Source organism: Marmota monax, unplaced genomic scaffold (assembly GCF_021218885.2).
Source record: "Marmota monax isolate L192 unplaced genomic scaffold, Marmota_monax_Labrador192_F-V1.1 WCK01_AAM20220418_F8-fsc00098, whole genome shotgun sequence".
Lineage (NCBI taxonomy): Eukaryota > Metazoa > Chordata > Mammalia > Rodentia > Sciuridae > Marmota > Marmota monax.
This window is the reverse complement of record NW_026694639.1, coordinates 1014405-1039182: the sequence shown is the minus strand read 5'-3', so window position 1 is coordinate 1039182 and position 24778 is coordinate 1014405. Positions and strand designations below refer to the sequence as shown.

Sequence of the window (24778 nt, the reverse complement as noted above, 5' to 3'; positions counted from 1 at the left end):
GCTACAAAGTTCAGTGCTTTTATTTTTAGAAATGAACATATGCCTCTGTGGATAGCTAGGCAGACAATGACCCAAGAACTGACAGAGCACAGGATCCCGTGGGCAAAAGAGACGCGGGACTCTGCTTGCTTCCCACTGGAACTGGGTAGAAAGGAAACGAAGACCACAACCTTCAAAATTTGTTTAATATAAAAATACTTAGCACTTTTATATTTAAAAATTTCAAATTACTATGAATTTTTGTGGAATCTCTGAAAACCAACACAACAGAGTGTTACTGAAAGGATTTAAATATATTTATTTCAAATGGGACCTACCCCATTTTGTGTGTGTGTGTGTGTGTGCGCGCACGCGTGCACACGCATGTGCATGTGGCAGTTATTCAATTTGGTTCTGAGATTTGATGTATAACTGCTGTCATTTATGTGGAAGATAGCATCATAGGATATCTTAAGGTTCCATAAAACCAGAAATTTGAAAGGGAATTTTGTTTTAGTGACTATGGTCAGAAACATGACTTTAAAATACAGAATTCAAACTAAATTAATACTGGATTTTATTATCATTCTACACTTTGTAAGAAAAAGAGCCAACTGTATAGTACATGACCATTAACAACAGAACAAGAAAGTAAAAAATACAAGTTATTAAAGTGCACGAAGCCCACATCTCTGTAATACAGAGCCAAGTTTTTGTTTTAGTCTGGATATAAACCTTACTGGGAAGATGAAATGCACCCGGTCACACTTGAGTGTTTAATGCAAACAGGATTTTGGCACCAGAAGGTTTCAATGCAAAGGATAATATATATCATAATACTCTGTGATTAAAGGACTTGTATTTTAGAATGAAATGAACTTTTGTTCAATGTACTCATTTAGTAAACCATTTAAAAAAATCTAATTGTAAACCTTGATGTCAAAGATTGCTGCATGGTGTCCCTTTGATGGGCTGATACTGTGACCCTCTCAGCTGCACGCATGACTTAAAATATATATACTAATTATTGTCTTATGTTAGGGACTGCTTATGTTCCCGATTTACTTGTTATTCCAAGTCCACCTAAATGAAAATAAACTTGGGAAACAGAATAAAACTTCTTTTACCATGCTTGCCAAAAAACTTCATAAAAATCAGAGCCTATGAACTTGAAAATACACTCCTGAAGCATTTCTGTCAGAGGGAGAATTTCAGATAATCCTTACACTGGAGCCAGGATAAAAATAATTTGATGGAATAACATCATATATGTGGTATCAATTTTGGGGTAACAAGAGATGGTAGAGATTTATAATAAAATCAGTTCTGCTTCCCAAAAGAGCTAAGCCACAAATTTGATACATGCAAAGGCAAATTAGTGAATGTGGATAAAGTTCTTTCAGAAGCAGCAAAGATAACAGGTGTTTTCTCACAAAAGCACATATCATAGCCTCCCTTAACGATATAAACAGAAGGTCTACATAAGTTCCTGGTTTGCAATATGATCCAATAGCTCATTACTAACTTCTAATTTCCATAAAGAAAACAGTGAGAATGTACACATCTGTGACCATCATCCATGTGTGAAAGTTCTGTGATTCTAATTCTGAATCTGTGTGCCTGTATATATGTAAAAAATGGAAAGAAGATACACCTCGAAATTCTTGTGAAACAGTGCTATAATTAAGAGGCACAAAACTGGATAAACTTTGCTATAATTCTGCTGTTTTGAATTGTTAAAGCTGGTGAGGCCTAACTGTTGGTTATTTTCTCAAAAATTCTTTGTGTGTGTGTATGTGTGTGTGTGAGCGCACACACAGGCTGCTGGGGATTGAACCCAGTGTCACTTCACCACTGAACTACGTCCTCAGCCCTTTTTAAGACAGGGTCTCACTAAGTTGCTGAGACTGGACTTAAACTTTTGATCCTCCTGTGTCAGCCTCCCTCGTCACTGGGATTACAGGTGTACACCACCATACATGGCTTAATCTTCAAAAAATTTAAGCTGATATGTAAAATGTGATAATTGACTCCTTTTCTGATATTTTCATACTCTTATAAATGTAAGTATAGGTGGCAATGCAAAAGTGATAGTTTGGTATTCCTCCACAAGCAGTGATGTGACCACTGATCTGCATGTAGGACCTACAAAAAGAGAACCTTTGAAATAGCTTTGTTCCCATCTGGTCAGAAGACTGTTGCATTCAGTGGTAATCCAAATATCAAAGGCTGAAAACTTAAGGAGTCTGCTAAGTCCTATTGTTTCTGGCTTAATACTAATTATTTTATTATTATAAGGATTATACATCTGTAGTAGTTTGGCTTAAATTCAGGCAACATTAAATTTCATGTCTTCTTTCTACTTCAAGATTTTCTAGAACCAACTGAAAAAGCTGTTATCTTAAAATAATTCCATTAACTAACAGCATTGTTCCATATGTGCTTTTGAGTGTCTTGAGTTCATCTAGTGAAATAAAAATTAAGGTAATTTAGAGTTTATATATCACTCTAAGCCAGTAAGTCCAAAAGGCTTGAGGACTTTAATGCTGTAATCTAAGAGAAAAATCTGTAAGATGAGAGTCTCTCTCTTTGTTCACATGCCACACTTACTAGTCAGGAAAAATTCCAAATGCACTGAAGTTGAAAACCCCTACTTCCTGGCTGGGGGTGGGGGTAGCCCCAGCCATACTTAGCATGCTTAGCATGTATGGTCCCTGGATCCAATCCCCAGCACAAAACCAAACCCTCCAGAAAACGCATTTCCTAGAACACCCTCTTGGTTTGCAGGTAGGGTTCTTATGGCCTGCTTAGACATCTGCTGTTATAATGGTACAGGACACTTTTGCGTTTGTAATAGCTATCGCTTGAATCTTATGTAGAACAGAGGAGTTTTTAGCGACTGTTAAGTCTAGGACTTCCCTAAGTGAAGTCTACTGCTGAATGGAATTTCTGAAGGAGGGTCCAGAGAAGCTTCATTTGAAACAAGAGATTCTCATAAACACGAAAGCATGAGAACCAATGATACACTCAAATCCTTTAATTTTATAAATGAGGACAAAATTAAATGACCTTTCCCCAAATCTCAAACTTCCATTAATGGCACATGTCTCCTTCCCCCAGGGATGGGACTCAGATTCCCTGATCTTCTGTTTGGTGCCTTTGCCCACAAACTCCCACTCCCTTTTATAAAACATCTCTGGTCCAGGAGGCAGAAGTTACTAGGGTTGCCTTTTTTTTTTTTAAATAGGTTTTAGAGGCAGTAATCTTTTTTTTTTTTTTTTAAATATATATATATTTTATTTACATTTTAGTTTTCAGCAGACACAACATCTTTGTTTGTATGTGGTGCTGAGGATCGAACCCGGGCCTCACCCATGCCAGGGGAGTGCACTACCGCTTGAGCCACATCCCCAGCCCCACTAGGGTTGCCTTTAAGGTCTGAGAAACAAGTCCTGCCTCTGCCCAGGAGGGGGACTTTGCCCTGTGCTTTGGGTGGTGGGATAGGTGTTCCTAACATTGCTGGCAGAGAGAGATGCTCCCTTCTGTTTCTTGGGAGAAAAGAAATTTTACAGAACAAGGTTAAAGCATTAGTTGAATTGAGGGTTGAAAACCGTGGCAATCTCTTTTTAACTGATTACTTGCCTACAGTGGAAAAGCAGGTCTTTTTAATGGAGAGGAAAAGGAAGACTTCCAGAAGGAAGCACTGCTGTGCTTTTGTACCTTCTATAGGGGTCTGCCACCCTTGTTACCTTGCCTTTGACTGCAGTCTGAAGGACCAGATAGAGGTAATTAATTATAATTTGTTACAATTTAAAGATCACAAAAGAAATGCTGAAAACTGGTTTAGGAAAGCATTTTTAGATGTAAGGGTATTAATGCTTAATTCTCCCAAACCTTCAGTCAGTAATAGGTAAAATGTCAGAGATGGTGACAGTCTCTTAATTGCTAGTGCAATTCACAATGCATAAGAATCGACAAGGCGGCTTTTTGTAGCCCATTATCAAAGTGTCAACAATGATTATTGCCAATATAGTTACACAAATGCCAATTGCAGGGCAGCTGTTTTCTTTCAAATGGGTTCCAGGGAGAAGGCTGTGTGTTAAAAGGAATCTTCTTATTGTGACCCTATGACTCCATTACACAGGCTTTACTTTACCTAATAAAATCAGACATGAGTTTTGAGAAGAACTGTGCAGAACGATGAACAAAATGCATATTTGTATAAATCCCCAGGACTCTCTCTCTCAAGAACATGGGCTTTTTAAAGAGTCAGGTCAAATCCCCCAGAGATCAAGTGAGTCCAGTTATGTTTTCTTTTACTTCCCTGGATTCCCTGCTGAGTAGCTTGCTAGCTGGCAGCATGCTAAGACTGTCATTTGTAAAAAGCAGTCTGCTCAGCTATAATTACTAATTTGATGTCACACTGGAATTGCAGCGCAGCTGTGAAAAGATCGACCACCAGGGAGATTCGCATTTCTCTGTCTCATTTAGAGGAGGCGAAACTGCTGGAGCCATGAATGGAAGATGCCCTTCCATTAAAAAGGAAAGAATTAAAGAATAAAACAAGTCATAGCAGCTGTCAGAATTTGACAATGGTTAAAAAAAAAAAAAAAGTAATGTTCTGCTCTTTTTAAAAAAAATTCCAGACATCTGTACATGCATGTTCTGATACTTGTTGCCATGAAAGTGATCCCATTATTGTTAGAATATAACTTCTTTATTTCCTTCTGTTCCATCTTCATTATTATGCTAATTCAAATCACACTAATTATGTGTCAAGCTGAAATCCAAGGGATGGGACTTGTCTGCACCTATATCACTAAATATTTGAAATGACAGTTTCAAAACTTGTCATCAACAAGTGAAAAGTATGGGAAATTAAAACAGTTATAATGATTCCAATGAAAGAAAACCTAAGAAGAATTGAGATTACTAATTAAGCCATGTCAATGGAGACTCTCTATGAAAATCGTTCTTTGCACTGTAACCATCATTTGAAGAGAACATCATTGTACAACGATAGCAATGAGAATAATTTTCTTGCAAATCACTTGCTTTCATTTCTAAAAGATTAAGATGCAGAAAACAAATATTTTTAGCCTTCCCCAAATATTTCAAACCAAAGATAGCAGTGATTGTTTTGATAGCATTTATGGTTTTATTTGTGAAGACAAAAGAATTTTATGGTTTTTTTTTTGAAAGAGTCAAAAATATTAGCTGATTATAAAAGAAAACATGAAAGTTGGCAGAAAACGTGAGCAAAAAATTTTTTTCATAGCTTAAAAATCCAAAGTTTTTTTTTTTAAAAAAAGAGATCAGCTCCACTAATGAATTTTACATAATCTATTACAGTTTAACAAAATGTTTCTGCTATAAGAGAGGAGATGCTCTGCTGCCAGGGCCCACTCCTACCATGGATTATTAATTGCATTACTTTTACTTTCCATACATATATTTCTCCTCTACCCTTCCAGTGAGCATCTGTAATGTACAATGACAGATGAGGTGTCCTTGTGGAGCCTCTGCCTTTTGGGGAAGAAGAGCTATCAAAAACCTAAGCCCCCAAAAAAGTATGGAGCACTGGATTCTTTCTCAGGTCAACAGTGTGGACAATTTCAAATGTTTACACAGTATAAGATACAGGAAGAAAGACTCTGGGTCCAAAAATGCACACTTCAAACACTCAAACTTCTCAAAAGAGTTGTTTTGCCAACATAGTATGACACTAAATGACTTATTTTACTACTTAAAAAAAAAAGACCCAGGATGACCTGTTGTAGCATGTATTTAACTCTCTCACAATGTTTCCGTCAATGTAGTAAAGTTTTCCTCATTCATTTTCATGGCTAATGGAATTAACATGAATTTTTGATATATCCTTAAAAGAAAGAAGACACAGAGAGAGGGGGTGGGAAAAAAACACTCCTGAATATTTAGAAGACAGAATGGTACAGAGGTTAGAAATATGGGCTCTGGTGCTGGAGCACTGGGATCCAACTCTGGCTCTGTCACTTCCTAACTGTGGGACCTAGGACAAGTTACTGAACCTGTCTGTGAAGTCACTCTGGCACTCAAAGGAATTAATAATTGCAAGCCTTCTCATCTGGTGGTTGGACATGACCAAATTCATGTATGATTCAAAATAGTCTGTGGCATATAGCTTTTACTCAAAAAACATCTGTTATTATTGCTCACCTCTACAATTCTCAAAACACTGAAACTAATATAAAAAAAAAAAAAATCCCAGATCAAGGCAGGGTTTCTGCATTTGCCATGAGCTGTGTGAGGCTGCCTGGGTACTACCCTAGGTAAGGTGAAAGCTGGACCCTGATCTGAAACCCTCTTGGGTTTGCCCTTTCTCTAAAGCTACCTCCAAAGGAGATATTGAGAGGAAAGAAGGTCACACATTCAAAAAGCAGCCTAGCAGAGTCCTGAGAAAATGTTTCTGCTCAAACAAATTCTATATTCTTATTTCTTTCCATAGAAATCTACACTAGGCAAGGGGCTGAACTTTTTTTGGTTCAGGGCAGTGGAACTGTGGTTAATGGCACAGGGTTCTAGAAAGCAGAGAGACCTGTGGGCAGAACACTGGAGAGGGACACAGGGAACTGCACATTCTGCTTCTGGGGAAATCTCACAGCTATAAGGTATCACATAGTTGTGGCTTTCCCTCCTACATGCTCATGTGTTATGATTTAGCCTCCAGCGGCTATCATACCATTAGCCGCAACTGTCTTTTCTTGGCACTGGTTATCATAGGAGCAGATCCGGCCCTGTGGATTGAACCTGAAGAAATCAAAACCAACAGAGGAAACTGATGCTGCTCATAGTAATCTTAAGGGACTTGGGGATAAAGAAAAAACAGAGCAACTGACATGGAATAGGAACATCAGCGTGTCCACAGTTCTCACTTAGGTTGGCATGGGGTTAGGATGTCAAAGAGTATGTGTGGCTCTTGCAATCATATATTTTCTCCTAAGAGAAAATCCCAATGATATTAAACTGCTGAGCTGCTCAGAGGTTGCTTGCTTAAGTGTTTGGCACTTGACATGCTCACTTAGAGCAGCTTGGAAGTTGGCAGGCATCATTGCTGCTTCTTAGGGCTAAAGCCATTGTCTATAAAGTGACTTGCACTGGGACTGAAGTGTAAAAGCACACATACCACTAAAGCACATTAAGAACACAAATGGGTAAAGGAGAACCCATTTCCTTTTCTTTCCGTCACCTCTTCATGTACTACTGGGATCTGGCTTTTGCTCCCACCCATCTCCCTCAACCAGATCCCCAGAAATTTCCCTCTTCATAAATGCAGGGGACAACTCTCAGTGCTTATCCTACCTGGCCTTACAAAAGCATTCAATATCAAATTCTAGAAAGTTCTCTTTCTCTAGTTTCTGGGACATTATACTAGAGTGCAAGTTTCATGAGGGTGGGGACTGCCCCATCTTGTTCCTGAAGCATTTCCTACAATATTTGGCAAAATGCTTGCTCATCAGAGATACTCAAGAAGTATTTGTGCAAATGATCCAGAATGCTCATTTCCTGTCTCTGGCTGTCCTTTTTCAGGACTCTCTTCTTGGACCTCCCCTTATATGGTGATGTTCTTCTGGGCTGGTCTATATATGCTTCTCTTCTACTCCACACATTCTTGATGGGTGACTTCACGTACTCCTCTCTTTGCTGACCATCCTTTCTGCTATGCTGGATTTCAGTGAGTGCAAAGAATCGCTACTCACTGTCCAACCCAGAAATGCAGAGGTCATCCTGAATTCCCTTCCCTCTTGGAATTCCCAGGTCCTAGTCACCACCTGTATTCCATCTCTGAGTTCTGTTGATCTTTCTCTCCAAATTTCTCTGTATTATATACATGTACATCATACCAGCTCAGGCCCCATCTTCTTGGGGGCACCCCATCAGTCTCTCCAACTGGCCCTCTTTTCCCAGTGGGCTCATCTCTTTCTCCAGCTAACATGGAGTACCCCCTGGGCCTCAGCACCTGCTGCTCTTCCTCACCTCGTCCTCTGGCTCACTCTTCCTTATTTATCAGGTTTCTAAACATCACCTCATTTGGGAAGTTCTTGCCTGACCCTGCCCAGCCTGAGTCAGATGCTCTTGCTACACGCTCTAAGCTCTCTATCACAGTTCACAAGATACCACTATTTCCTACTTACTGGCAATGCCCCCTGATGGATATGTCTGGGTGGCCGAATATTTAAGCCTCTGAAGCTGGGACACTAATCATGAAGATATTCACAAACACTTCTGAGTGAATAAGTGAAAGCAAATGAGCAAATTTATAAAATTTAAATCAAAACGGAATGACATGCTAAAAATTTAATTTAAGATGAAAGTTTAAACAAAAATCTTGAATCTGTCTTTCAAATGGAATAGTTAAGAAAAGGCACTCCTGAAGCTAGAGGGTAGGAAACGATAAGAATCCAGAAGTACCTTTCATATAAGCATGTGTTGATTTGGGTTAGTTTAGATTTACATATAAGAATCGATTTCTCAATTCAAATTTCTCAATTCAAATTCTTATTCAAACTGACCCTTCAAGTTGCCTATGCCTCTAATCAGAAAAGTATTTTTAAAAAATATGTTCTCTTTATCCCTAATTTTTAAGCAGTCATTCATATATATATATATATATATATATATATATATATATATATATATATATAAATTTCTTCCCACCCCCACTCCCAGACAGGGTTTTGCTAAGTTTCCCAGGCTAGCCTTGAACTTGTGATCTTCCTGCCTCAGGTTTCTGAGTAGCTGGGATTACAGGTGTACACCATGTCCTACTTCCTATCTTAGTTAGAAAGGATTTTGGAAGCTCCTCTAAGCCAACACTTTACAGGTGAGAAAATAAAGATTTAGAATGGCCATGAAACTTATTAAAGGTCACATCTGGGTAGTAAGTGGTAAAGTGGCCTTGGGGACTCGGTCCTGGACTTGCAGGAGAACAGGAGCTACAGCTGCCATCTATGCTCACTATGCAGGTAACTATGTTTTCAGCACATGTAGCACGTGAAATGGTTTTTTCAATTACACTTACAACTAATAACTATTTCATTATTCAATAATCCGAGGAAAGGAATTGAAGGAGAATAGTCCTCAATTCAAAAATGTGAAGGAAATGGGAAGAATCAGTGATGGAAGATGTGAAAAAAGAATTAACACTAGAGGGATGGAGCCAGCAATGGCCAGGCACACACTGAGAATGGCACAAGGCTTACCTTTTCTTTGTCGCTAGCTTCTCTAGCCACTGTAGAGCCCTGAAACACAAATAAATAATAAAAAATGTGCACACACCAGGCAGCAAGTATCAAACATATTAAATATGAAAATGGTCATGGGCAGAGCTGAGAATTCATTGAGTACTGTTCTGCTCCAAGGCTCCTTCCACATGAGCTCCTCTTCCCTCCCCAACACAGCTCTCAGCCTCATCTGGGGCCTCCCTGTAGGTGTTCTTGTCTACTGAACACTCTTCTTCAACCCCACCCCTGTTGTCCTTAACTGGTCCATCTTTCTCTGGTTCATATCCACCTAGTAGAAGTCAGAAAACCTGACAATCACTTGAGCAATAACTTAAGTACTGGATCAAAACTACATTCATTGCCAGACATCGGTTAGTCTTAGTATTTTCAAAGGGGAATGGGGTCATCAGTTGGCTGTGGTGACTGCCAGGGCATTAAGTGCTTTTTCCCTGCATCACATCTTCTGGATGAGGGCACATCCTAACCCTTGGACTGCCTTCTCTACAACACTCACTGTTTCCTCTCATGTGTTAGAGTTACTGAGGGGCAGTTTCTCCTTGCTCACACTAAGCAAGTCCCCTGTGGGCACTTACTGATCCCTTTACTTTGGAGATTCCTTCAAAGACACACATTTACTTGTACCTCTTTTGTTCCAGGCCCTATGCTGAGCAGAGAGGTACAAAGTGGAAGAAAACACAGTCCTTGATCGCAGCAGTGTCTAGTCTACTGCAGACATTTTCAAAACTATGCCTGAGAGCTCTGGGTGTCCAAGACAACCAAATTCACCCCAGATGCCAACAGGGAGGCTTTGGGGGGTACAGGTCAAGCAGAGAAACTTCCCTTTTCTTGTCTTTCTTTTTTTGTGGAAAATTTTAATTCAAAAGAGAAGCCAAGACACAAATGGTCCAGTATATTCCTAAATATGTTAACACAACAATCATTACTTATTCTTTTTTCTCTATTGGGATGTTTTACCCACAGCAGGTGTTTGCTGAGTAAGTGGGAGAAGGATCACAGATCAATGATGGTCCCCCTAAACCCTGTACTGGACACCTGAGCTACAATAGGCCAGTCAAACTATTTGTTAACTAGACTGCAGCTATTGCCTTGGAATACTAAGGTTAGCCAACCATTGAGGGATCTTATATTTGATTTGGGCAAAATGAAAGTAGCTCCCAGCTCTGCTACTTAGAGAGCTCAGGTGTTGATAGGGATGCAAGTGGCCTGAAATTCACGCATGAAGACATTTGGGCTGAAGGGGTGGGTGGGAGACCAAGACTAGGCTGCAGTCCCCCAGAGTCAGTGTCCACTCCCCTGATGCCCAGTGTCCCCAGCACTGTGGATGTGAGAGACCTTACGGGTGCAGCACAGAAAATGCTACTGGTTCTTGGGGACAAGTCAGAGGAGCACACAATCTATTTATCTATTTATTTAATTTTGCAGTACTGGGAATTGAACCCAAGGCTGTGCATGCTAGACAAGTACTCTACCACTAAGCTAATCTCCAGCCCTTTCTATATTTTGTTTTGAGACAGGGTCTCACTAAGTTGCTCAGGCTGGCCTTGAACTTGTAATCTTCCTACTGTGCAGAATTTACTTAGGGAGATGAAATTATGAAATGTAAGGCAAAATTTAAAAAATAATATCCAATCTACAATTATAACTTACACCAAGACATGTTACTAGATGCCTACTTGTAGGAGGCCCCAAATTAGGCATTTTGGGGGCCAAAAATTAAATAGGATTGGCTGGGAATGCAGCTCAGTGGTAGAGTGCTTGCATAGCATAAATGAGGCCAAGGCTTCCATCCCCAGCATTGCAAAAACAACAAAAACACAACAACCACAGCCCACTTTGAAGGTGCTCACATGCTAGCAAAATGGATGGGATAACAGTTACAAGCTGTGCCTTACTCTGGATGGCACACATATGTATCTCATTTAATCCTCCCAACAACCTTATAAACACAGGTAAACTCATCCCTGTTTTAACAGATGAAGAAACTAAGACTCATAAAGGTTCAGCAACTTGCATACAGCTATCAACCCATAAAACCCGCACATGCGTGGGGCAGGGAGTGTAATCAGTGGCTAGCACTTGCCCAGCACGGGAAAAGCCCTGAGTTCAATCCCTAGGATCACACAAAAAGAAAGCCCTGGCATATATGCTTTCAGAGGTCACTCTGGCTTTCTGACATGGGACAGTCAAACTAGCACACAGACTGAATGTGCTGAGCAGCTCTGCAAAGGCTTCAAGAAAGAGCTGGTGCTAGCAGGAGCCCTGGAAGGTGACTGGGATTTCCCAAGGGACAATTCCAAGGAAACAAAATGGCTTGAGCTAAGACTTGGAGGCAAGAGCGCAAGGCTGTAAGTGATAGATTGATGAAGCGGGTCTGAGAGATGAGCCTAGATTTCCTTCACTTGGACTAGCATTTCTCAGTGTGGCTGAGAACCTGGGGGCTGCAGAGTCGAAACTGATTTTAATGATTCGAGTACTTTTATAATACGGAGACTTTACTAGTCTTTTTACTGTCTTGATATTTACACAAATACTGCAAAAACATCAGTGGACAAAACTGCCGGCAGCTTAGCCCACAAGCACAGAGTGGCACTAGATATATTGCTCATTTAAAAACAACAAAACAAACCTCATCACTTAAGAATGTCCTTGATGAAGCACTAAAATAAATTGCTTTAGATCTTGACCACGGAGTATACCCCTCCATTATTCTGTGCGGAAGCATGCATGAAGCACTTTTGTTTATAAAGAAAGAATGTTTCTCAAGAACCATTTCTGTGATGGCTTCAGTTATGAGCTGAACTAGCCACCTTTTTCATGAAACAATATTTTTACTTGAAAGAAAAACTGACAATCTATATTTGTTTATCTCTGAGAAACTGGCAAATGTTTGTTCAAATGTGAACAAAGCTGCCAGACTCCTGTGTGTGCTGGGGAGCTATGTGCTCTCATTTCACAATTTGTTGATAATGATAAAAGAGCTTTTAAGAGAAAACCAGAATTTTGAAGAACTGATATCTACCCTGAGCTTGCCAGCTTCCCAGTACATGAAAGACTTTCCCAATGAGATTGGTGATGATATTAATATGACTTTTTTTGATACGAAATAATGAAATGTGCCGATATTTGGAAGAACCACGTAACTTAGGGAACTAATATGTTCCTAATAGAAAATTACATATGTGTACAAACAGACCAATGGATTTTAATATAAAGAGCACAAAATATTCAATGATATGATATCAGATTCCACAGTGAAACTATGTTTTGAGAAATAACCAACTGTCAAGTTTTGGTGTAGTATTAAAGAAGAATATCTACAATTATGTGAAAAAGTCATTAAAACACACCCCTTTCCTTCCCAGGAAGGAAGGTCAGATTTTCTTCCTTTACTGAAATCAAATAACATCGTGTTAAACTGATAGTACAATCAGATATGATATTCCATATTAATTCAGACATTATAGAGATTTACAAAAATTGTAAAGCAATGCTACTCACTGTTTTTCCTTTTATTTTCATAAAATATGTTAATGTATAATGGTTTTACTATTTAAAAAAATTAAAACAAATATTTCTCATATTAACTTCTATTATTATAAATCTCTATAGACACAATCTACATAAAGGAAAGGCTTTTTGGGGGCTTCTTTTATGAGCATGAAAGGGTTATAAGACTAAAAATCTTGAGCACCAACTGCTATAGAACAGAGATAGGCAAACTTTTCCAGGGGTCCGAGGATAATCAAGTCTTTGTGGTCTATAATGGTCCTTATAGTTATTGTTCAACTCCACCATCACAGTGCAAAAGTATCCACAGATAATACAGAAACAATGGGCAAGGCAACATTCCAATAAAACTTTATAAATTATAAAATGACCCCCAAGCTGGATTGGTCATGCAGGCAGGTCATAGAGTGACAGTCTTTAACTTGGGCATTCTCCCATTGAGTCAGTGTTTCTGGAAGTCAGAACACATCACTGTACTCTCAAAATTTCCTGAGGCCCTCCTCACTCTAAGTCTTGGGGAAAAGTCTTCAAAGCTTAAGGCCAAGAATGTTCTTCCTTTGGCTCATCTCTTCATCTTTAAGTCTCTCTAATGTCATCCTGTCAGCTAAATCTTCCTTGATGCCCTATTTAAACCTACATCCCTCCCGCTCTTTGTTTCTATCTAAACACTTGACACTTTCCTAATAGATGATGTAGCTTACTTATTACTCTTACTGTCTGCCTTTACCCCCCAGAATGCTACCTCCTTGAGAGCAGGTTCGGTTTGTTTTGTTCATCATGCTATTCCCAGCACCTACGACAGTGCCCAGTAGGCGGCTGATGTTGAGTAAAGAGATACAACATCTCTAATATGTACAGTGTCTTTGGTAAGTCAGTAAGTACTGATTGTTTTACCCAAAGGAATGCATTGCTAATTTCCTGGTAGTTTTAAGCTCTGGGTGCCTCCTAAACACTCGTTATAATCAATTACAACATTTAGTACATGAATGAATAAGCTTGAGTCATTTAATGAAAATAAAGTCAATCTCACCTTTAAGTCGTATTTCCTATATACAGATAAACGGTGGCTGAACACATTTCTTGTAACAATCACATATATTTCAACTCCATCAACATTAAGCCGGTACATGCCCAAGAACTGGGGAAGAAGGGTGATCCCATGACATTCCACTATGTACTGCACAGGAGAGAAAGAAAAAGGAAATCTCCAATCAAAAGATGCTCATTTAGATGTTAAACACAAATTTTCTGCCTCAGGTGCTTATACAAGGCAAAAACCTGCAACTATTAAATATCTATTTACAGAAAATGATTGCATTTGTACTACTCACCCATTAGATACAGACACAGGTTAGAAAACTCAATTTTATCTGCAAAGATTTTTTTCATAACATTCTAAACTAGTTTGTCAAGTCAAAAACTTGATGATGGTGCAAGGTATTAGCACAAGCAATTGGTCCTTTCTGAAATTCCCTTGTACCTGGGGCCTCTGTTTCCACTTCAGAAGTCCTGGTGGACTTTATGTGGTGGAGGGAAAGTGAGTTGGTCACTAAGATCAGCTTCTTTAATGCTGCTGACGTCAAGATTAAAGAGGAAATTGTAGAAAGCCTTGTGTTAGAAGCATAGGCTTTCTGTTTCTCACCAAGACATTAAGACTTAGAGTTAAACTGCCCACAAGAGCAGGGGTGTGAAGGGGCCCTGGCTACCATGGAGCTCACACTGGCTCCATAGACCTAGTGATGGAGTCTCTGGTCCTGTGCGGTTTCCATCCTGTGTACTGGACAAGCCCCAGGGCTGACACTGTTGCCAAAATATGGGATAGGTGTGCAGCACCCCCACCCCCACCCCGCCACATACACACTAAAAAAAAAAAAAAAAAAAGTTGCAAAAACACAACATGACCGGAAGTCTTTAATGATAATACCCCAAAGGGCCACAAGATGGAGCTACTTCTCCTGGAAAGTAGCTCTTTATTAACGGTTTTCAAAGGAAAGCTACATTTTTCTTTCTTTAAAATGGGGACAAAAGAAGATTCCCATTAAGCCCTTTTATATCCATGACATGTGTGTTAAATCTCCAGGATAATAAACAGTATGAATACCATGATTCCTATACTGTGAACGTCATAAGCATTGTGCATATTTATACAGAAATGCCTGGAAGAATGCTTGTCTAATGGTAATGGTTGTATTTTGGGAAATTTTGATCCTTTATAAAAAATTATATGGCTTGAAATTTTCTTTTTTTTCCCCTTTACAATCAACATTTAATAAAAATAATTAGGATGTTCTACCAAACTTCTTAGTGGTAAACCCTGTTAACATTTAACTATCTTATGAATTAAAGAGCCTTAGTTTTTATCATTGAAGATGAACAACATCAGCATCTGGGTTTAATTTTGGCCACCCGAGTTTTGACAAATTTTAAACATGCTATGCACCACACTTTTTCTTACTGACAATAATTGAGCTATATATTTAATTCGATGTATTTTCTGAGTAGAGTTTCATCTTAGCTTGTTATTTGAAATCAGATGAATAGAACATTTTCTATTTGTTTCCTTTCAAAACATAATAAATCCACTTGCATTTTACTAATGTATAACAGGTGGTAGATAGTGCTTGGCTAAAAAGAAAATGTCTCACATGTGATCTAGAAAATAAAAAGGGTTGTTGTTTCCCACCTGGAGAAAGGTGGTCGAATGGGCCTTAACAGAGATTGTGGGCATCTCTATTGTGTAAGTGAGGTAAAAAGATGGAAGGTTTGCAAACTAGAGAGACATGCACGCATGTCTTCAGGCTGCCATTTACTAGCTGTGGAATCTTGTGTAAGGAACTAAATCACTCTGCACTGTAGTTTCATTTTTTTTCCTCCCCAGAAAACAAGCACCATAATCCCACCTTGAAGGTGGTTGTGGGGATGACAATAACGGTATGTTAAAATACCTCATACAAAGCTGTGTATTGAATACAGTCTTCCTCCAGCTGCAGATGATGGTAATAATTTTCCGTCATAACCCTGTTAAGAAATTTTAGCTGGGCTCAGGGTGTATCCTGTAATCCCAGCAGCTTGGGAGACTGAGACAGAAGGATCACAAGTTCAAAGCCAGTCTCAGCAACTTAGACAGACCCTGTCTTAAAATGCAAAGTAAAAACAGGCTGTGGATGTGGCTCAGTAAATAAGCACCCCTGGGTTCAATTAGGAGGAGGAGGAGGAGGAAGGAGAAGGAGAAGGAGAAGGAGAGGAAGAGGAGGAAGAAGAGGAGGAAGAAGAAGAGGAAGAAGAGGAGGAAGAAGAGGAAGAAGAAGAGGAGGAAGAAGAAGAAATTTTAATTTTAATGTTATTCCTATTTTGGAGTTTTGGCTCCAAACCCAGCCCTGTCCTGGGGGTATGCTCTGAGAGGGATTCTGTGGTAGGTATTTTTCTTTGTGCATGTGGTAGTTATTTCAGGCCCATAAGATACACCACTGCCCTGGGCACTGGCTTCTCAACTCCTTTTTGTGCTGTTCTGTCATAGAATTCTCATCCTGGACAACCAGTAAGAAGTTCTGCCAGTGGAGAATATCTCTTTGATTAAAACCTCTGCAGAGTCTCAGAATTCCTGGCTCACAGTGGACGCTAACCATGATCATGCCGAATACATTAAAGCAATCCTTCCAGTGTTATATGGGACATTATGGACATGTTTTTTTTTTTTTTTTAAGGGAAAAACACCCCATACAGATTACATTCTACAATTTCCCTACTTTTACGATTAGATAAATTTCTACAATGAAAAATCAGATCAGATTTCATCTAATCCGTCAACAGTGTGTCAAAGTGTACTTGTTCTCAAAGGCATGGCTCACCTGTGGGCTCTTTGGCGAACATCTTGAAAAATACAGATTAAATGAACTTCAAACTCCTGAGTATACCCATGTACAAAGCCGTAGATCATATCAAAGCCTATCTATTAGAATTCAATGCTGCCAAGATGTAGTTAGTGTTAAAAGTTTAGAGAGCACTGAAACGTCAAAATTTTGCGGAACAGAAAATTCTACCCATTCACTGTATTTGTGTGTGGGGACACTAGGAAAAGGATTCACTGCTGCCTTTTAGTAAAGCAAGAGTGAGCTGGGGCTGTGAAGCCAGGGTTGGGGTCCACTGTACTTCAGCACGACATGCCGCTATGTGCAGGTGTTAATGAAAAGAAGTCTGTTAAATTCATCACCAGCTGACTCTGGAGATGCCACACACAAACTCCTAACACACATGAGCATATCTACAAGGACTCCTGCACGTAGAGAGTGCTAGAGGTGATCCCCAAACCAGTGAGATTGTAAATTCAAGCTCATGGCTTTAGCTGGGCCCTCAACACCAGTCACTAGCTTTGTGAACTTGGGTGAGAGTTATTCATCTCTCTGCATCTGGAAAATAGGGTAAGAATAGTACTTAATGCATAGTGTCTCTGTGAAAACTAAATTGATTACAAAATTCTTAGAACAGAGCCTGAAGCATTAAAAGCAGTACGGAAATATTATTTGTAAATTGAAATTTTTACATTTTCCTCAAACCTTAACCACCCCCTGCTCTTAATATCCATTCATAAATTCATATTAAAAATGCTTATTAAACATCCGTTAAATGTCTAGCACTGAGTGGTGCCAACCATACAGCAGGGAACAGACTTGGTTCTCGTCCCTATGTACCTTATAAATAAAATAAAATTCACACCCAGAAGTTTACATAGTCTTGGTTTCCTGTTGCCAAATCTCCCAGCAGCTGCAGTGTGGCTCCACAGCCCACCCCATGCTCTAGTGGGGGGGTGATGGTGGAGCTCCTTCCACGGCCAGGCTCTGTGCCATCCTGGGATCTATCTCATTGGGTTCTCAGGCATCATCCCCTCCCAGCCCAGGAGCCTTAACCTGTGTCCCTCTGGCAGCTTCTCAGCATAAAACAAGTACAAAAATCAAAACACTCCTTCAATTAGGGATGCAGTGACACGAAGAACAGTCTGGCAGTGACTGGACTAGCCTTGTGAGAGCAGCTGGGGACATGTGAGAACTCCACTCGCTGGGTATCTGGTGATATCAGGAATTAACTGTCTATGTTGTTAGTGTGATAAGATATATTTTAGAGAAGCACATTAAAGTATTCATAGAGGGAATAGTGTTTGTCATTTACTTTGAAATAATTCAGCACAAAACCAAAATAATATGAACATGGTAAAATGTCAGTTGTTAAATACTTGATGATGGGTACCAATTTTCTGAATGTTTGAAAATGTTTATAATAAAAATAAAAGTAAACAAAATCCCTTTTCTTTAACCCCACATCTCTTCATCTGTGGTGTCACTTTCTCTCTCTCACAACTTGTGGAAAGATCTGTCTACACTTTGGTTCTTTCTTATCTCCCATCCATTCTGGAACATACTGCTTCCTGAATTGTGCCCTCCTCCCCTTCAGTGTGACTATTCTCACTAAGATCATCAGCGACCCTCAAGTGGTCAAATATCGGTACAGACGCTTCTCAGTGTTTCTCTGAGCAAGTGACCCTGTTGTTTAGGATCTTTCCTGACTGACGTTCTTCCTTGGCTTCTGGGATACCATGTTCTCCTGGTTTTCTTCCTTTCATTCTCTCAACCCTTTTCCGACCTGTTGGTCAATTCTGCCTCCTGTATGTACCCATGAAATGTGGGATTTCCTCAGGGCCTCCACCTCGGCAGGCTCTCTCATCCCATTCTATGCTGTTAATAGGCATTTCTATCAGTACCTCCCAAGCTTATCATATCCAGTCAACAATCTTTCTATTGAGTTTCACACTCACAAAGAATAAAATTAGTTTAATGAGGTTTCCATGCCAATTATAAGTTCCATAAAGGTAGCACTGTGTCAATTTTATTCAATGTAAAATCTCCTGTGCTTAGTGGGTGGGACATAGTATGTAAGGGTACTTAATAAATGACTTAGACAAATAAATGAATGGAACTAATTTAAAAAGTAACCTAAGAATTTTCTTACAGATGTCTACATTCTCCACTATGTTCGTAATTAATACCATAACTTTCACCTCTGTTGTAAATGTGAAGATTCTGGAATTTGAAAACAGAAGAAAATCCAACGTGATTTGTGATGAAAGACAAGCCCAGGAGTTTTTATCATGATGCATGATGGCTATGATAAATGAAGAATATGATATGAGAAAAATGTGGGGGGTGGGGGTAGTTAAAGGCATATGGCAATCATAAAAGAAGAAAAAGAAGGTATCACAAAATAATTCTTTAAGGATGTTAATCTTATAAAAACCACTGTTGCATGGTTAACCTAGGGGTAAACTTGGAAAGGAATGCGGATGTTCTAGAGCTTTTACTGTCTGGGGAAACTGCACTGCTGGGTGTTTCAGCACTCTCTGCACCATAAAGCCACACATGAGGAATACAACTTTAAGGGAAGGAGGGATATAATTTATTGCTAAATAAGACCAAAGAATTATGCTCAATGGTTTATATAGAATCCACACTTAAAATTGTCCCAACTTTCCCAAGAATGTGTGAACTTATAAAACTGATAAATAATGACCTCTTTAAACGGCAGGATCACAGCAATCCAAGGCTGTCTGCTCCCTGCCCTTGACACCTTCCTATTTTCACCCCTGCAGAGGAGGAGGGGTCTTCTGTCTTAATACTGCTTAGATGTGGTACTTAGGGGGTCCTGCACGTGAACAAGGGAGTAACATGCTGTTTTTAAGATGCCCCACTCTTAAGAACAGGAAGAGAGGGACCCAGGGACTACAGATGGCTTAAGCAGGAAAAAGAAGAACACTGTGAGCAAGACCTGGGGGGAGGGGTGGGGGTGGGGTAATGGAGCAGGGAAGGAAGAAGGAAGGAAGGCAGGAAAGGGAGGGAGGGAAGGAGGGAGGGAGGGAGACTTCCATGGAGCACCAGATGGGATCCTAAAATGATCTCCGAGAAATGGTTTTATTTTAAATGCATGATGCAAACTCTAAGTTTTAAGGAATCTCCATAAAATACCTTCCAAAGATGAATAATGTTGCGTATGTTGATATACCTGTGTATCAAGTAAGGTAATATTTTTGTACATAGACAAGAAACATAAAAAAGTTATTTCTACCTTCTGGTGCTTTTAGGCTCACAACTGAGACTGTTCCCTTTAAGAACTTAAACATCACAAAAAAATTAACAAAATAACTTGAATAAGTGCTTCAAAAATAATAAGGGTGCATTGGGGGCACCATAATGTTATGCTTTTAATAATCTATTATTTGGCATGAGCATTTTTTCATAAGTTAAAAATATCCTCAGCATCTACCCACTTCTTTTTAACATTACTGATTCAATTATAAGACAATCTAAGGATGGCTGCTTTCTCCCTTCTGCAAGATTAATTTCTATATTATAAGAATGGAAAAGTAACTATTTAATCCTCAAGATTATTTTTTAAGAAAAGTACAAATATTTCTTCCATGTTCAACCACTGTCTTCTTGTAGCTTCTCCACTGGCAAAAAGGCAGAATCAAAATGGGGTTTCCTACCTGTTGTACCAACATTTCAATTTACAGGCTCAACAGGTGCCATCAAGGGAGATTAGGCCCCTGTTGGGCCAACATTTAGCAACACTGGCCATTGCATCACATGTGTGGCCTGAAATTAGGAGCACACATTAGACTAGAGATTATTCTCCAGGGAAAGGACAGGCACATCTATGTAATATTCAAGAGCGCTCCTGTCAGTGGCTCCTCAGATCCAGCTTTCCTCCACCCCACACATTGCTCTCTGTGCTACAGTGCTCCCCAGGTCTCTTGCAGCAAAATTCTTTTCCAACATCAAAGAAGCCCCTTTCTGGAATCTGTAGTGATGACTTTCAAACTTTTTTTTTTTTTTTTTTGTACCAGGGATTGAACCCAGTGGCACTTAACCGCTGAGCCACACCCCCAGTCCTTTTTACTTTTTTATTTTGAGGCAGGGTCTCACTAAATTGCTTAGAGTTTCACTAAGTTGCTGAGGCTGACTTGGAACTTGTGATCCTCCTTGCCTAAACCTCCCAAACTGTTGGGATTACAGGCGTGAGCCACCGAATCTGACCTGTAGCAGTGACTTTCAGATGCTTGCAATGCAACAATAACACTAAGCTTTCCTCTGAATAGGTGCTCAATATTTAGTTCCAAATTTTAAAAAGTGAACTTGATCATCATCTGTTCTTATTATACTCCTTATATGCAGTCAAATAATCAATCAATAATCACAATTGTTTTTGGGGTCAGCTTCCATATTCTCCACATTAAATTCATTGCATTAGCTATGTTTGCATTTAAAAAATTTTTTTTATTATGCATTGTTCACCCTTTTATTTTCATAGTGGGGCATGCCATGTCACCTCTTTCAGTTATTTATCATGCAGGGGCTTCTGTTTTTTTCTAAGAGTGTTCTTAGAAACTTACATTTGCTGGTAATGTTTGGTCTATAAATGCTGTTTTCAACATTAACAGTCATTACTGTTTTCTGTCTTTTTTTCAAATATTTATTTATAAGTGATGTCATGGTATCATCAATAAAGGCAAATTTTCTTTCTTCCTTGGTTTCCTTAGAACTTTTTCTGGTATAACTGTGGGCTTGTTACAACTGTGATGCACTGATAAATTGACATCATGGAAGCAGACTTTCAAAAACATACAAAATGTTAACAGCCACAAGATCTCAGTTCTCTTTGCTCTTAGGCAGTCACTGAGAATAACAAGTATTATGAATCCCTGATTTGTTGCTCTTCTCATGCAAAATGAAATGCCATTAAAAGATTCACAGCTGACTGAAGGTTTCAGCAGAGAGGGTTCTAAGTGATGTGCTCCAACAGATAAATATTTATATCCCCGCGTGATAGTGTGAACCTGGGCTCTGGCTTTCGGAAATTGCTGTTATTATCACGTTTCACTCATTTTTTTTTTTTAGAGGCTTGAAGTGACAATTTAATATAGCATCAAATTAATACTTCAATGTAAAGTCTTGTTTCACTTAATGTTTTTGAAAGGTTAAATTATCTGTAATCCTTATTGTGCCTCTGGCTATGTTTACAGGCCACCCCAACAACAGAGAGAAAGAGTGAGGTGAAGATAGGAGAAAGGAGAAAGGAAGAAAGGAAGAAAGGCAGGGGGAGGGAGGAGGGGGGAGGAAGGACTTAAGCCAATCTGATTGCTTTGTTTTAGAATGACCAAAGAAATAAATAATCCAAACCCCCTGAATTCCTGCTTTGGTATGTTTTGAGATATGGTCTGTAAGTATCAGTTAATAAAATGTATTCTGGCTTTGAATAGTTTTGAATTCAAAGAAGAACATAAAGATGACTTCATTTAAGCAAATGTAAATACAAAACTCGACTGCTTTTCTTAAGCTTCAGAAAAACCAGGCTTAAAAGGAACACACATTCTTTTGTGGTGCTTACAGCGATTCTTAGCATTAAGATAGAAAGAATATGTGCAAATGCAAATGCTGCTCTTAATACCATTTGTTCCATGCTACAATAAAGATCTATGAATAGCATCCAGAATGAAATAACTTCATAAAACATATCAAAAAGTATTTTATCATGATCACAGATCGAATTTACTATAATTGAGAAGCAGAATGGCTGCTTGAGCATCACAACTAATGGGGAATGCCTAACAGGAAGCTTAGCTGCTATCAAAGACTGGTTCCAGACCTGTCCCCTCAGCCCTCAAATATCCCAGAGCTGTGTCCTGAGTAACATAGCCTGGGACCAAGGTGGGGAGGGGGTGGATATTGGAGCAGGTGTGCCCAGGAGCAGGTAGAGAGTTCAGGGCCCCAGATAGTGTGGGCTGCAGAGGTGGCAGCAGCCATGAGGTGCTGGATAGAACCCATCACAGAAAACCTCAGTGAGGAGGGTGAAGGGGGCTGGTTGGGTCCTGAATGGGGAGCACCTTTCTCTGCAGAGACAAAACTCTCTGGGGAAACAGCTCCCCTTAATCAGGCTCTGAGACCTTCCAAGGCCTTCCAGAGATAAGGATAAGCAATGAACTCAGCAAGGCAAGTGTGGTCCAGGGAGAAGTGATAATTAGATCTCTATAGAGATGCCTTGCCACTTAGCTGTGGATGGCCCACAGGTACAGCTCCTTCTGGCTTTCATACTCCACAGTGCCCACCAGCGTGGCTGAGGCTCCGTCAGGACAATGGCACTGTGACTTCTCCCTCTGCCCAATCTTATTTCTTTCCTCTGCCTTGCACAGGCATTGATCCATGATCAACATGCTGCCCCCAAAGTCTGGGTGTGCATAATGGTTTGGCAGGTCACTGTATGAGGGTCAGCAGACATGAGACCCAGGAAATTTCAGAAACCAGGAATTGCAGAGGTTAAGACCACCAGAAACAGATTTTGAGCAGTTATGCACAAAATGTTTTAAAGGATGAAACATCATGGCTGGAGATGTAGCTCGGTAATAGAATTCTTGCTTAGCTCATGTGGGCCCTGGGTTTAATCCCCAGCACTTTTTTTTTTCTTTATTAAAGATGCAGTTTCAGAGACAAGCATATTAAAACAAAACAGAACAAACAAACAAACAAAAATCCCCAGTAATGAACTGGCAGATTTGGAAGAAGTTTCTAGGAATACTTCTGAGATTAGAAAGATAATTGTTGAAATAAAAAACTCATTGGACAGGTGAGACAATAGATTAAAACAGCTGAGGAAATGGATGATACAGCAGAGAAAATTGCCCAGAAGTGAGCAGGATAGAAAATAGTAAAAATAACAATTAAAATTAAAGACTGCAGGGCCACAGTGAGAATGTTAAATATATAGCTCCCAGAGAGAATAAAGGGGGAAATACAGGACAGAGATAACGTTTAAAGAGAAAAGAACTATGAAATTTCTAGAAACTGGAGAAAAACTGCTATAGGGGAGTGTCCTGGGCAGCCCTCTAGATGCTGGGGGACCAAACGGCTGAGAATGCTGAGACCAGAGGACTACACATATTCTGAGAGCAGAAGAAACTCCATGATGGCAAACACCTTCCCGAGGTTTCCAGGAGAAAGCAAGCAAAGTGTCACAGCTTTTTCTGGCAGCAGAGGGTCTGGTGGGAGCTCAGGTCTCAGAGTGCTTTGGTACTTATAGGATGCAGAATCTTAAAGTACTTTTCAAATTCCAACTGGCCATTCCTCCAGAGAGTGAATGAAAAGACAAAGACCAGGACAGTGGTGGTGCACATCTATGGTCCCAGCTATTTGGGAGACTGAAGTGGGAGGATTGCTTGCGTACAGGAGTTTGAGGCCTGCCTGGACAACATAGCAAGTTATCTGTCTCTAAAGCAAAACAAAAACAAACAAGAAAGTCCAAGGGCAGACTCAGGAGAGAGCTCAGAATGTTCTGTTTTCAAATCGCAGGTATTGACCTGTCCTGGGGCATTGAGTCAGAACTTGCATTTCCACAGGATTTTCAGGTCTGTCACAGTCAAAGTCTGAGAAGCACTAATGTAACCCATTACCTTTTCTCTTTTAGAACCACCCACCTTATTCTTTTGCATTTAGTGACTCAGTTTTATTCTACTTATGCCTCATCCTTCAAATAATAATACCAATGCCACTGTCTCTCAGGGGAGGATAAACAAAGGTAATCTAAGGAAGTTATGTTCACACTAAAATCCTCTACTGAAAGTTAAGGCACTAACTTAAGGACAGTTTTGAACTTGTTTTATTAATTTCATCAATTTATTGATTCAGGCACTTTGAAATAAAAAAAAATTTAAACCCTATATTTGTTTTTTAAAAAATTTGTTCTTTTTAGTTTTACATGACAGTACAATGTATTTTGACATATCATACATATGTGGAGCATAACTTCCCATTCTTGTTTAAACCGTATATTTCAAAAGTTTAAAATATTATTTTTAATGCTATTTTTGTAAGTTCTTCCTTGATCATGTACCTTGTAACTTTCCAAAAGTTATGCTGTAAGTCCTATAAAAGTTCTAAAATTTTACTGACAGTGTCTCTGAATTTTATACTAGA

General features: G+C 39.5%; 1 protein-coding gene across 1 annotated transcript in view; it reads right to left on the bottom strand.

Annotated features, from left to right (window-relative positions):
* The window catches only part of Pip4k2a (phosphatidylinositol-5-phosphate 4-kinase type 2 alpha), a 159974-nt gene that overhangs the window by 16377 nt on the left and 118819 nt on the right, over window positions 1-24778 (bottom strand). The window contains exons 5-6 of the mRNA XM_046423027.2: window positions 13798-13944; window positions 9219-9257 (exon numbers count right to left, since the gene is read on the bottom strand). Of these exons, the coding sequence (XP_046278983.1) occupies window positions 9219-9257; window positions 13798-13944 (186 nt within the window). The remainder of the gene's footprint in view (window positions 1-9218; window positions 9258-13797; window positions 13945-24778) is intronic.